The 14,938-nt window shown below is 41.1% G+C and overlaps 1 protein-coding gene across 1 annotated transcript in view; it reads right to left on the reverse strand.

The window, feature by feature from the left end:
- Window positions 1-14,508, reverse strand: part of hunk (hormonally up-regulated Neu-associated kinase) — a 43,468-nt gene extending 28,960 nt beyond the window's left edge. Inside the window, exons 1-3 of the mRNA XM_078408757.1 lie at window positions 14,271-14,508; window positions 6,643-6,935; window positions 262-317 (exon numbers count right to left, since the gene is read on the reverse strand). Of these exons, the coding sequence (XP_078264883.1) occupies window positions 262-317; window positions 6,643-6,935; window positions 14,271-14,495 (574 nt within the window). The 5' untranslated portion in view covers window positions 14,496-14,508. The remainder of the gene's footprint in view (window positions 1-261; window positions 318-6,642; window positions 6,936-14,270) is intronic.
- Between the last annotated feature and the right edge of the window lie 430 nt (window positions 14,509-14,938).

Raw genomic sequence — 14,938 nt, forward strand, 5'->3', positions numbered from 1 at the left:
CCATTTTATCCACAAAGTCCAAAATCCTTAGCTGAGTTGAGAGATACAGCATGCAAACCAATCCTTTGCAATCTTCCCTCCCCCAATTTCATCTTCTGCCCAGATTCTTTCCCAGAGCAACATTCTAATAACTCCTCTCGTATGCTTTTATTTCACGCACAGTATTCTCTTGCGATTTTCTCCCGATGTGAACCAACAACGGAGAAGATCTGAAATGTATCCAACTCCTCCCAATTCTGAACCCCTGCCCACTGAACATACCTATTAATTTTATATTGTTTTCCTCGTCGAGTAAAAGGTTTTCGATCTTCAAATCTCTGCAAAAGGAACAAGAAATTCAAGAGTTCATTCGGAACATTTTCTGTTGCAGCAGTTATGACAAAAGATAACTGCTAACAAACTGTGAACTGTGACAACTGTGAAGAGAAAGAAAGCGCGCACGAAAGCGATTAAGCTACTCCACACATATGTATTCACTCAGTTTTAGCACATTCCCCGAAAGTGAATGAAGTTATTGAAGACTGGGCAAAGTGTTTACTGCTTATGAAAAATGCAGTTCATCTCTGGGGATCTGTCAAGCTTGTTTATGGCATTTTAGGCATTGGTAGAAAAAGTACCTCGAGTTTACTGCTCAAAAGTACAGCAACACATTATAATTTATTGTTGAAGCACGTCTAATGGCTCCGAAAACCGTGCAAAGGCCCATAGAAGTTGAAGCAAAGGGGGTCATTCCTCTTTTCGCTGCACTGGTTAACACTTCTGTTTCTAATTCCTGTGTGTGCTATTTAACCAAGAGCATATTAATATGAGTTAAAAGAGAAAAGGATCGATGGGAAACAGTTGCAATTCCATTAAATAATTATTGCACTGAAGAATTGCTTGCAGGTGCACAGCGCTTTCTGGTACGGAAGTAAATCAGTTGAAGGGCAAAGCGGGATCTGCTTTGTAAAAACAATAAATAGCTGATTGTGTGGCAATTCAAGGCTCTATTTGCAATCCCAGAATCAATTTTATTTGAACATTTCACATCCACATTGGATACCTGTAAGTAGTTTGACATTGTTTTGTAGCATGTGCAAGTAACATCTTTGTACAGCCGTATACAGTGCTATGGATTTGCATTGGCCAAAGCAAGAGGTTCAATGAACATCTCTGTGGAAAAATGCAATCAAAGTGGCCACCTGCTGGGTCCCATTTACACTCTGCAATAATTCTTGTTATGACATGCTTTCTTCTGTAACTATATGTATTGTTCTGCATGTTCATTTTAGGTTGCTCAAATCAATGATTTTTCTTAGTTTTATTACATGCACCTTAGGGCATTTGTCAAAAAGAGTATAAGAAGCAGAAAATGGCAATATATGGAGGGAGAAAAATAGGCCAACTGGTCACATTCCATTGATTGGTGTTGAAAAATCCATCCATATAATCGTTTATCAAAGTCAGGATCAACTTTATCATTGTGTTAGATATCTTTTTCCCTCGCTCCAAACCAATATATCCTTCATAAGATGTGATGCCCAGAGTCCTCACATCATTACAGATAAAATATAACCTGAGGCTTGATTGATGATGCATAACTTTTAACCCTTGTATTCTTGTCAACTGGCTATAGATGCATCATTTTGTACCTATCCTTGATATTTTCATAATCTATGTACGTGGATTCCAAATATCTCTGGATCTCCACTTCTTCCAACATTTCACATTTAGAATGTGCTCCTTTTTAATGTTCAGGTTTTAAAGTGAATGAAGTTAACACTCACTTATAATATCATAGTATTAACCATTTGCTCAATCTACCGATGCCCATTTGTAATTCTGCACTTCCATCCACATTGCATCCATGTACACCCATCTTTATGTCATGGGCAAGCTTGGACGTAGCTTCCAATCACATCATCTCTGTCATTAAGCCCTATCAGAATCACATCCTTCAAAGATGAGCACCTTCAATTCCCACTCTCCGTTTCCTGCTGTTCAACCAATATCTTCAAAAAGTTAATAATTCACAATGAATTTTACGTTTTATCATCAGTGAACGGTTCTTTATTAGGATCTTCATTAAATCGCACCTGGAACTTCCATTAAATAACACATATTAGACTGTATATAACTTAAACCACCTCTTCAAAACGTCCATCAAGTTTATGGAGTCAAGAGTCGTTCAGTGTGGAATCAGGGCCTTCAGCCCAATTTGCCTACGCCAACCAACATGCTCTATTTAGACTAGTCACACCTGCCTGCATTTGGATGAGGCAGGTGGGACTAGTGTAAATGGGGCATGTTGTATCTTTTACAAATTCATGCTTTTGCTGAACAACTTAGGATTGTCAATGCATTCAATCACTCTTTGCTGGTTGTAACAAATGTTAGTATTTTCCTGGCAACGTGTGGCTGACTGATCTAAAATTCATTAGTTCCTTACCCACACCCTTCTTAAATAGCATAATAACTTGAACAATGTTCGTTTTCAGGTGACATTTCCTAAATTGAGATAACTTTAAATAGTGATGGTTGAAACAACTAATGTTTTCCCTGAAGATAGACACGAAAAGCTGGAGTAACTCAGCGGGTCGGGCAGCATCTCTGGAGCAAATGAATAGGTGACATTTCGGGTCGAGACCCTTCTTCAGACTGAGACTCAGGGGAAAGGGAAACGAGAGATATGTTCGATAGATATAGAGAGATATGAATGAAAGATATGCAAAAAAGTAAAAAAGTAACAATGATCAAGGAAGCTAGTTGCTATTAAACCCTAGCCCTGGGATATAGTTATATAGTGACATAGTTATATAGCATGAAAAAAGGCCCTTATAGCACTCGAAAAAACCCACTGTTTCTATTACTGCAACTACAGGCAGCCCCTTCATTGTGCCCCTAGCAAATGGGACCTATAACAATTTTCCATAACAGCTGGCCTTGCGTCAAAACGGCTACATTTTATATTGCTTTATTTACAGTTTTTCACACTAATGCCATGAGAGCTGATTTTATTTCATATTTAAATTTTTGGAGTAGTGATTTACGAATTTTGTAGGGGGGAATCATCATAACAAGAACAGTGTTATGTGGGTTTGCATTGGCCAAAGAAAGATCTTCAATAAACAATCTCTGTCAAAAATGCATTCAAAGTAGTCACCTGCTAGGTTCCATTAATCCGCTGAAATAATTCTTGTTATGATACGCCTCATTCGGCAACTAAATTCGGCAAATTTACGTTGCTCCCCTAGAAAATGGGCCATATTGCAATTTTCCATAACAGCTACATCATCTGTCCATGCGTCAAAAATGCTACATTTTGTGTTGCTTTATTTACATTTTTGCACATAAATTTAATGAGAACTAATTTTATTCCATATTTCAGATTTTTAGGTAATGTAGAGCGAATCTCCATAACAAGAATGGCTGTAATGCAGGTTCCCTGTAACTTAGGTTGAGACTCTATTCCTTGGAACACTGGGGGATGAGGGGTGATCTTATAGAGGTGTATAAAATCATGAGAGGAATAGATCGGGTAGATGCGCAGAGTCTCTTGCCCAGTGAAGGTGAATTGAGGACCAGAGAACATAGGTTTAAGGTGAAGGGGAAAAGATTTAATAGGAGTCTGAGGGGTGACTTTTTCACACAAAGGGTGGTGGGTGTATGAAACAAGCTGTCAGATGAGGTAGTTTGAGGCTGGAACTATCCCAACGTGTAAGAAACAGTTAGTCAGGTACATGGATAGAATAGGTTTGGAGGGATATGGACCAAAGGCAGGCAGGTGGGACTAGTGTAACTGGGACATGTTAGCCGGTGTGGGTAAGTTGGGCCGAAGGGCCTGTTTCCACACTGTGTCTCTCTATGACTCTAGGTTCCCATGTATTTAGATATTTACTTTTGGTGGCTCCCTGTCCCTCATTCAGACTTAGTTTTCCCATCATTTTTAGGATGCTATCATCATCATCATATCATCATATATATACAGCCGGAAACAGGCCTTTATCGGCCCTCCAAGTCCGTGCCGCCCAGCGATCCCCGTACATTAACACTATCCTACACCCACTAGGGACAATTTTTACATTTACCCAGCCAATTAACCTACATACCTGTACGTCTTTGGAGTGTGGGAGGAAATCGAAGATCTCGGAGAAAACCCACGCAGGTCACGGGGAGAACGTACAAACTCCTTACAGTACAGCACCCGTAGTCAGGATCGAACCTGAGTTTCCGGCGCTGCATTCGCTGTAAAGCAGCAACTCTACCGCTGCGCTACCGTGCCGCTATCTTCTTCAACTCGGAATGCTGGCACAATGCAATCATTGAAAAGATCAATCAATGTCTTAAATTAATTCACAACATGAGATTTATTTATTTATTAAGATGCCATATGGTTTTTCAGAATCTTTTTCCAAATGTATTGGTGGCGCAGCAGTAGAGTTGCTGCCTTACAGGGAATGCAGCGCTGGAGACTCAGGTTCGATCGTGACTACGGGCACCGTCTGTACGGAGTTTGTACGTTCTCCCCGTGACCTGCGTGGGTTTTCTCCGAGATCTTCGATTTCCTCCCACACTCCAAAGACGTACAGGTATGTAGGACAACCTGACAACAGATATATGCCAGGCTTTGCCCCAACCCCACATCTCTTATCTAGCTCTGTAACCCAACTCCATCATCTGTTAATTTCCCTTCACAGATGCTGCCTGTCCCACTGAGTTTCACCAGCACTTTGTTTTTTGCTCAAGATTTCAGCATCTGTGATTTCTTGTGACTTTAAAGTTCCCCTGGCCAGTCCTTGAGTCTGAACTGGACAGTCTGAAATATTGATATCTTGAGCAATCACCAGATGCACAAATGCACTACTTTCAATTTCATGATTTGAAAGCAATATAAAGTTAATCTATTCTCCTAGCAAATTTTGAAAATACATGCCATAAAATGCAACGCAAGAATTAGTTTCATGTCTTTATTGCACTAATGGAAATATTGGTATCGAGCAATCTCCAGATGCAGCAAAATACTACTTTCAATTCTATGATTTGAAAGCAATATAATCTATTCTCCCAGCAAATTTTGAAAATATATGGCATAAAATGCAAAGCGAAAATCAGTTTCAGGCCTTTATAGCATTAATGCATGATTCTATGGAAATGTATTCTTGAAGCACATAGCAGGCCATTAGTACACTTATAAAACTATCAGAGTCTAAAGAAGGGCCACCTATCCATATTCTCCAGAGATGCTGCTTGACCAGCTGAGTTACTCCAGCATTTTGTGTCCTGTGTAAACAATGGTCTGCAGTGCCTTGTTTCTATGATTGTTTGCCAACATTGCATGTGTGCAGGAATGGTACACACACTTAACTGGAACCTGCTGGGCAATGACTGTAGTTCCATGCAGGGCAGCTTGTGTGAGTTCATGATGAGCTCCCAGACTTTAGAGCTAAACTTCACCAGTGAAGCAACCTTGAGCTCTTCGTGGAGTCCAGCAGAATGCCAATATGTTACAGTTTGGTCCAGCAGTTATATTGGACAATATGCAAACAGAGTCCTCTGATTTTAATGTAGAAGAACAGTTGCAAGGTGCAAGGTTAAGTAAAAGAGAGTTACTTCTTTTTGAAATAATTGAATTTGCTTAAATATTCATAATGCTCATTAAAAGTGTTTTAAGTGTGAAGAATTGATTTGGTTTTAAATGAAAAAAAGAGCACTATTTCACTGATTTAGCTTTTGAAAGTTTATGTGCATCAAGGATATTCCTGCTCTACCTCCACTGTCCTTTCTCAAGCCCCATCAGTTTGTTCCCACCCCACTATCACACGCCGGAATTATATTGTGTAAGGCTAGAGTCATGATGAATTATTTCAAGCAGTTTCACCACTGGTAGATCCACAATGGTCAAGTTTGTGTTTTGTACAGATATCAGTGGTATTTGCTAGCTGCTCAGAGGCTCATTAGAATACATTAATTATATAAGATTTTTTTGGGGGACGTGCAATCTGCGTCAAACTGGGAGTAAGAAAATAAGTTATTCATTTAAAAAGACAGATTTGTTCAAATCTGCACAAAGTAACAAAGCATGTTCCATTCAGCTACTGTAATGTTAGTGTGAAAGGGCACAAATAATTATCAAATAATTTAAGAAAACAGATTGGAAAATATACCATTCATTCCATTAAATCTCATCCCTTTCCTGGGTTAACTTTCCCATCATATCAACATCAGACTTTTAACATGTACTTTAAATACCTTCAGTTTTTGCAAGTTTTTCTGAAAATGATCAATGAATAAAGTTACCATACTATATATTCCAAAAATCCTTCATTGCATTTACATTTATATTCTAGTTTCTCCAAACAACTGTAACAGATGTCAGAAAACTAACTTCAAGCCTTTCCCAAAATGCCACCAGTCATTTCAAGGTGTTTACTCTAACATATATAAGGTGGCAGCACTATTTTTTGATGTTGAGAACAGAGGTATCAGCCAAATGTGCTTACATGACAGACATGAAAATGATTTGTCTTCAGCAATGGCACCAGCTATGTTCATTTTACAAGGTCGAAACAAGCTGTTGAAAGCAAATGCTAGAAAATTGAGATATTAACGTAAAGTAAGCATATGCGTAAACACATCCACACACACACCAACACACACACCTACCTGTGGACCACTCCAGCACGGTGCAGATGCTCCACTGCTAGAGTGAGCTGCCTGATATATCGCCGTACCTCAGTTTCTTCTAGTATCTTTCTATCGTACATTTTGTGCATTAAATTGCCTCCTATGCATAGCTCCATTACCAAGTAGTAGCTGTTCTCGGTTTCAAGTATGTCCAGAAGCTGTGTAATATTCGGATGCCTGATCATCTGGTGAATCTGCCCTTCTCTCCTCAGGTTCTTTGTTACATAGGAGTCTTTCTTGGCTTTCTTCTTGTCAATAACCTTCACAGCCACCTAAACGATTTTACAGAGGTTATGATTAATGCTCAGTGTGAAATTCAGTCCCGCCATTTTATGAAGCTAATTAATAAGCCAGCTCCTTTTGGAAAGATTGTAGATTAAAATCAACAGGTGCCTTGTTGCCATTATGAGGTTTCAAATGTTCATACTTTGTCAACGTCAATTGTGAAATACATCTGGCAGTTAACTTACCGAAATTGGAGAATCTACGCTTCAAGTTATGCAATGCAAGTAGTGCACTGTACAATGTCAAAACATTATAGTCTTCTGTAAAAAATTAAAATTAAAAGTGCTATAGGAAAGATGTCATTAAGTTGAAAAGTGTGCAAAAAAGTTTTTTTATGAGGATGTTACCCAGTAAGGAGCATTTGAGTTATCAGCAGATGTTGGATGGGGCTGGGACTTTATTCCTGGAGCATAGGAAGATATGGGGTGATTTTACAAAGGTATATAAAATCATGAGGGTGCATAAATAAGGTGAAGAGCTACAGTCTTTTTTCCGGGTTAGGGGAGTCAAAAATAAGTGGGCATGCATTTAAAGTGAGAGGGAAATTATTTAAAAGGGATCCGAGGGGTACCTTTCTCACGTACAGCGTGGTGTGTACATGGAACTGCCAGAGGTAGTGGTAGAAGCAGGTACAAGTATCTTATTTAAAAGTCACCTAGAGAGATACATGGATTGAAAAGATTTGGAGGCATATTGACTCGGTGCAGGCATGTGGGACTAGCTTGGGTAAGCAACTTAATCAACATGGAGGAGTTGAACCGAACGACTTGTTTCCATGCTGCTTGGCTCTATGATTGTGATTCCAAATCAGGCCTGACATTAAATTTGCCGGCAATTAAATGGATCACTGTTGCTCTCAATTGTGTTCCAGCAAGTTAACTGTCACTCATAACTATTTTATATTTCATGAAAAACTAGTTCTAAGAGGTTGATTCCAACTGACTAAAGATTTCCATTACACTGTTTGTTGCTTTGGTTTTATTAGTCTTCAAATTGATTCACTTCAACAACTTTGTACCTTTTCTTAAGGACAGAGAGAATCAGTCTGAAGAAAAATCCCGACCTGAAATATCACCTATCCATGTTCTCCGGTGATGCTGCCTGAACTGCTGAGTTACTCCAGCACTTTGTTATTCCTTGCTAAACCAACATCTGCAGTTTCTTGCTTCTACTGAACATTTTCGTTGTTTATTATGTGTTTATAGAGTATTGTGTTTACATATCTGTGGTGCTGCTGCAAGAAAGAATTTCATTGTTCCGTTTCAGGACATCTGACAATAAATTACTCTTGACCCTTTTTATTTGTTGCATACATTAAAAATTTGGATCTGAAAGTAGAAACTGAATACTAAGTTTGAAAAGGACATAAAAAGTGTTGCACTGTTAACAGTGATAAATATTACGGGGAGATATTGATCATTTGGTAAACTGAGCAAGGCAATCAATGGTAGATGGAATTTAATCCTAATTGGTGTGAGATGATACACATGAGGGGGACTAATATGATTAATGCTGAAAGGTAGGGCTCAAGGGCCCATTCAGTGCTCACAATGGGTCCTCCACTGCATGAGGAGAAATCAAACACGGATCGGGTGATCACATTGCAGAGCACTGAACCGGGTCTCCTAAGCTTCCTATTGTGTACCACTTTAATTCTCAACCTCATTCCTATTCTGACGTTGTCAGTCTGTCATCACTGCTGTAGTGACGCCCAATGTAAACCTGAGGAACAACATCTTGTCTTCTATCTGGGCACTTCACATCCTACTGGAATGAACGTTGATTTTTGTTTTAACTTCAGGAAAACTGCTCTCTTGTTGCTTCTTTTATGTCTCTGCCTCACTTTGTTACTATAAAATAGCTTCAGTACTGTTGCTCATTATTACCTGATCTGTCCTCACCGATATCCTTATAGTCTTTTGTCTTGTTCTTCTCCCCACCCTCCTCTGCAAAGCTTCCACTTTTCGCCCAGTTTTAAGGAAAGCTCCAAAACTTTAACTTGCTTTTCCTTTCATGGATGGTGTTTGACAGTCATTTTCTCTATTTGCTTCAGATTTTTTTAGTTTAGTTTAGAGATACAGCACGGAAACAGGCCCTTTGGCCCACTGAATCCACACCGACCAGCGATCCCCGCACATTAACACTGTTCTACACACACTAAGAACCATTTTACATTTGTACCAGGTCAATTAACCTAGAAATCTACGTCTTTGGAGTGTGGGTGGAAACCGAAGATCTCGGAGAAAACCCATGCAGATCACGGGGAGAATGTACAAACTCCGTACAGACAGCACCCATAGTCAGGATTGATTCAGGGTCTCTGGCGCTGTAAGACAATACAGCAACCGCTAGGCCACCATGCCGCCCTAACCTCTGCAGTTTTGTTCCCTTGGCCACAGAGTATTGAGGAACAAGAGGATCTTGGTGTACGTCCAAAGATCCTCATAGGTGACAGCACAGGTGGATGTGGTAGTGTAGATGGCATATGAAATACCAGCCTGCAATAGCACGTTTATGTTCAGGTAAAAGTCGGTATTCCATCTATAAACAGAAATCAGTTAGCATTTCACCACAGACCTTCCAGCACAACTGCGAAAGAGAGCGAATAGTGTATAAGGGAGTGCAATTTAACGGAAAAATATCTAATGTCAGTTTTGCTGAGATGACATTTACAGGCTTGTGATCTTGCAGGGGCATTTCTGTAGATGAGTTGCTTGTTCCATTCCACCCAGGAATCCCAGGAATGAGTAGGTTAACCTATGATGACCGTTTGTCGGCACTGGGCCTGTACTCGCTGGAGGTTAGAAGAATGAGGGGAGACCTAATTGAAACATACAGAATAGTGAAAGACTTGGATAATGGATGTGGAGAGGATGTTTTCATTAGTGGGAGAGTCTAAAACTAGAGGTCATAGCATCAGAATTAAAGGATGTTCTTTTAGGAACTAGATGAGGAGAAATTTCTTTAGTCAGAGGGTGATGAATCTGTGGAATTCTTTGCCACAGAAGGCCAAGTCAGTGGTTATTTTTAAGGTAGAGATAGATAGATTCTTGATTAGTTCAGGTGTCGGAGGTTATGGGGAGAAGGCAGAATAGGGTTAGGAGGGAGAGATAGATCAGCCATAATTGAATGGCAGAATAGACTTGATGGGCAGAATGGTCTGATTCTAATCCTATTCCTTATGACTTTATAACACCAGCAGATTAACTGAGGAGAAGGTTGTCAGGAAAATCATTGAGTCATGCAGCATGGAAACAGGCCCTTCAGCCCAACGTGCCCATGCTAACTCAGATGTTCCATTTGCACTAGTCCCACCTGCCTGAGTTTGGCCCATATCCCCCTAAACCTTTCTCATCCATGTAGCTGTCCAAATTTCTTAATAAATGTTGAATCAAGTTAAAGTTCGCTGAGTTGAGGGTGTTAAATTGGGTGAGTAAATGTTTAGTCCTAGCACAGAACGTATATTTAGAATCGAGCATTGTTATTGCAACGCATGACAGTCTAGACTTGAACTAAAAATATATAGAACTACATATTCCCTAAACCATAGGGCACCATCAAAGTGCAAAAACCTTCCAAATTCTGGCTATCTTTCTTAGAACTCTATAAATGAATCCTTGCGGTCAAGTTTCCACTGCAGTTAGAGTACCTGTTTGTAATGTCTTCACAAATGTATAATAGCATGGTCTTAAATATAGTGGATAGTATATAGATATTATAGGGCCATGTATATGTGAAAAGATAGTAATTTGTTTTCAAGGCGGAATACTTTTGCACATACTTCATTAGAAGTACTAGAATGTTCCAGATGGTGACACTTATATTATTGGGAAGCTGGCACATCACAAACTAACCGGAGCAACAAGAATCATTGTATGAACATAAACAGTGCACAGAAGGAGAGTTCACACTTAAAAGTACACTATTGATCAAGATAACTAATAAAACTGTATGAGTAATTTATCACTCCTTGACTTTCTCAACCCATTCAACCATATCACCCTCCACCACTGCCTCTTCATCAATGTCCACCTAGGTTTAGTTCATCTGGCTCCAATCTTATTTAGCCATTCACAATCAAAAACCGCTTTCCCAAGTTTACCTGCATCGCAATTATGACAAAGGATCGTCAACCTGAAATGTTAACCGTCTCCCTTTCCACAGATACTGCTAAATGTTTCCAGCATTTGTTGTTTTTATTTCAGATTTGCAACATCTGAATGTATTTATTTTCATTCCCCTGCAGTCTCATCCCTTCTTGTGACTGCAGCAATACCTCTGGTTGTCACCATGGGCCTTTTTCCTGGCTCATTCCTATTCCTCAGTAATGGCAGCAAAAGTCAAGAACCATTCTGACATGGATGCTAACCACACCAAACTCTGCTGCACTGCACTACCATATCATTCTCCTGTCACTAAATCTGACCATTGGATAACATGATCAAAAAATGTTTTCTCCAATCAAGTGCTGAAAATTTTATTTGGTCCCTGCCATAAACTCTCTTCCCCAACCAATGATTCCAAATGGTCTGAAGAAGGGTCTTGAGCCGAAACATCGTCTGTCCATTCCCTCCACAGGTGCAGTCTACCCTGCTGAGTTCTTCCAGCAGTTTATTTGTTTTGCTCCAGATTCCTCCACAAAATTGAATTATCCTAAATGTTGCTGCAAGCTTACACAGTCCCACTCACCTTTTATCTCTTTGCTTGCTAAATACAGCGGCCTTAAGCCAAGAAGCACATCAACCAAGAAATTCAGTGTTATCCTTTCTTACCCGTAGCAATCCACAGCAAGCAAAATTGTGAAGTTGGCTGATAAGATGCTTGAAGCAGCATTACAGCATCCAGAAAATCTATATACTAAAACTCTCGTTTGTTTGTATGTTCCTGAACTACGGTACATGATAGTGCGGCAATTTTAGGCCCACCTTACTCACTTTGGTGCTAATGGAAAAAGTTTCATTTAAATCGGTGTTATATTTTTAAAGTTATTCACGTTTTAAAGTTTAAATCTATCTCCTAGAGAGGGAGGGGGGAGGGAAGGGGGGTTGAGGGGGATGGAGTGGGGGGACAGTAAGGGGGGAGGGAGGGGGAGGGGAAGGGGAGGGGGGGAGGAGGGAGGGAGAGGGGGGAGGGGAGGAGAGGGGGAGGAGGGAGGGAGAGGGGGAGGGGGGAGGAGAGGGTGCTGCACCAATGCAGGTGAGGTTTGGGCCCAATGGGTTCACTGGGTCTAGTATGTACTAAAATGGCACCTGTGCAATTCCCATTGGGGGCAACATTTATTATAGCACAGTATCAGATTCCTGGCTGCAAAATAGCTTGAAGATGGGTCCCAACCCGAAACGTCACCCATCCTTGTTCTTCCAGAAATGCTGCCTGCCCGCTGAGTTACTCCAGCACTTTGTGTCTATCTAAGAAGGCTACTTTCTCCAAGGCAGCCACCCCTAATATGGTTGCTAAGTAGGCAACGAGCACTGCAGTGAAGAGAGGAAACAACTTTGACATTCACTCTTAGCATGACAGGATTAATCTTTGGGGAGTGCTTAAGAAGGACTGACTACTGATTTAAGATTAACAAGGTGGATGTCGAGTCGTGGATTGGAGTGTCTAGAACCTGGGGTCATGACCTCAGCACAGATAGGGCACATTTCCATGCACAAAGGGTGATGGATCTTTGGAATTCTCCACCTCAAACAGGCCAATTGTTGGTCAGTCTTTAATTTAAACTGACGTCAATGTGTTTTAATTCAAGGAGGAAATAAAAGGTGGCAGAGATCAGGTGGGAATATATGTTGGACATCTTCTTGATTTAATGAATGGCAGAGTAGGCTGTTCCTGCCATTTCTGACGTTGCCACAAATCCATACAGAACTAGCTATGAAAGTCCAAACTAAATTTAACACAAAATAGAAACAAAATCCTGGTGTAACTCAACGGGTCAGGTAGCTTCGTTGGAGATAAAAAAGGTAACATTTCGGGTTGGAACCCTTCTTCAAACTATCTAATATCTGCAGTTCCTTCCGACACACTAAAGTTAGCATACTTTTGAGTAGGGGAGCATTCAGAGAATTGGCCTCCACTGCCTTCTGAGGCAGAGAATTCCACAGATTTACAACTCTCTGACTGAAAAGGTTTTTCCTCATCTCAATTCTAAATGGCCCACCCCTTATTCTTAATCTGTGGCCCCTGGTTCTGGACTCCCCCAACATTGGGAACATGTTTCCTGCCTCTAACGTGTCCAACCCTTTAATAATCATATGTTTCAATAAGATCCCCTCTCATCCTTCTAAATTCCAGTGTATACAAGCCTAATCGCCCCAGTCTTTCAACATACGACAGTCCCGCCATTCTGGGAATTAACCTAGCAAGAATATCCTTCCTCAAATTTGGAGACCAAAACTGCATACTGTACTCCAGGTGCGGTCTCACTAGGGCCCTGTACAACTGCAGAAGGACCTATTTGCTCCTATACTCAACTCCTCTTGTTATGAAGGCCAACATTCCATTGGCTTTCTTCACTGCCTGCTGTACCTGCATGCTACCTTTCAGTGACTGATGCACTAGGACACCCAGATCTCGTTGTACGTCCCCTTTTCCTAACGACACCATTCAGATAATAATTTGCTTTCCTATTCTTACCACCAAAGTGGATAACCTCACATTTATCCACATTAAACTGCATCTGCCATGCATCCGCCCACTCACACAACCTGTCCAAGTCACCTTGCAACCTCATAACATCTTCCTCACAGTTCACACTGCCACCCAGCTTTGTGTCATCTGCAAATTTGCTAATGTTACTTTTAATCCCTTCATCCAAGTCATTAATGTATATTGTAAATAGCTGCGGTCCCAGCACCGAGCCTTGCGGTACCCCACTAGTCACTGCCTGCCATTCTGAAAGGGACCCATTTATCCCCACTCTTTGCTTTCTGTCTGTCATCCAATTTTCTATCCATGTCAGTACCCTACCCCCATCTGCAGTTCATCTCCAGTGTCACAATGCCTTGCATCAAATGCTGTTCTGTTCTGTTGTGAATGTGGATGGAGGAATTTCTCTCACCTACCGTCATTATCAAACCAGTACACACTGATGTATAAGAAGATAACTGCAGATGCTGGTACAAATTGCTGGTACAGATGCTGGCACACTGATTCTGGTTCGTCTCTTCCTTAAACCTGTGAAGTTATTCTTTCGTGTTTATGATTCTGCTGTTTCAGCCAAATTCAGCCAGACGGGGAACCAATTGATTTAAAAAATAAATAAATATATATATATATATATATATATATATAATCAAATTAGAGCCAGTAAATCAAATTACCTTTTCACCAGTGAGAATGTGTAATCCTTCTCTAACTTTGGCGAAAGAGCCCTCTCCTAACTTCCTCCCAATCAGATAACTTCCGACCCTCTTGGTGTGGTGGAAATTCCGGATCGACTCTCGAGAAACATGGGCAACCGAAAATGGAAGGTTAATATCCGAGGTTGAAATGCGGACACCTCCAGGAGCCGTGTGGTCCATGCTGTCCCCCGCCGCCGCGGGCATCCTCGGACCGGGCACCGACTGCCTCAAGTCGCTGCTCCCAGGCTGTGGGAACAGTGTCCCTCGATCCGGAGCGACAATAGGGCTGCTTGCTGTTCAGAATAAATAAATAATCCGCGCCGATTTCCAAACCAGCATCGGACCAAACACACAACTCGGGCGGCACAACCCGGAGCGAATTGGAAGAACTAATTACTCGCCCAGCGCGGGTTTCCAGTTACTTGCGCTGAAGTGAAAACTGACACAAAGAATGTGGGGCGGACGGCTGCCTCTCCCACTCACTGTCCCAGTAATGTTTCACCAAGAACTTGTGTCAAATGCAGAGATCGTCGTCCCGACACCACCGCTGTAACGTACTTCATGCGAGTGGGGGAAGCAAACGAGAGGGTTGGGGGAGGAAGAGGGTTCGAGACCAGCAAAGGTAAGCGGACAAAACTTTCAGACAA

The sequence above is a fragment of the Rhinoraja longicauda genome, chromosome 12 (genome assembly GCF_053455715.1).
Source record: "Rhinoraja longicauda isolate Sanriku21f chromosome 12, sRhiLon1.1, whole genome shotgun sequence".
NCBI classification, from domain to species: domain Eukaryota; kingdom Metazoa; phylum Chordata; class Chondrichthyes; order Rajiformes; family Arhynchobatidae; genus Rhinoraja; species Rhinoraja longicauda.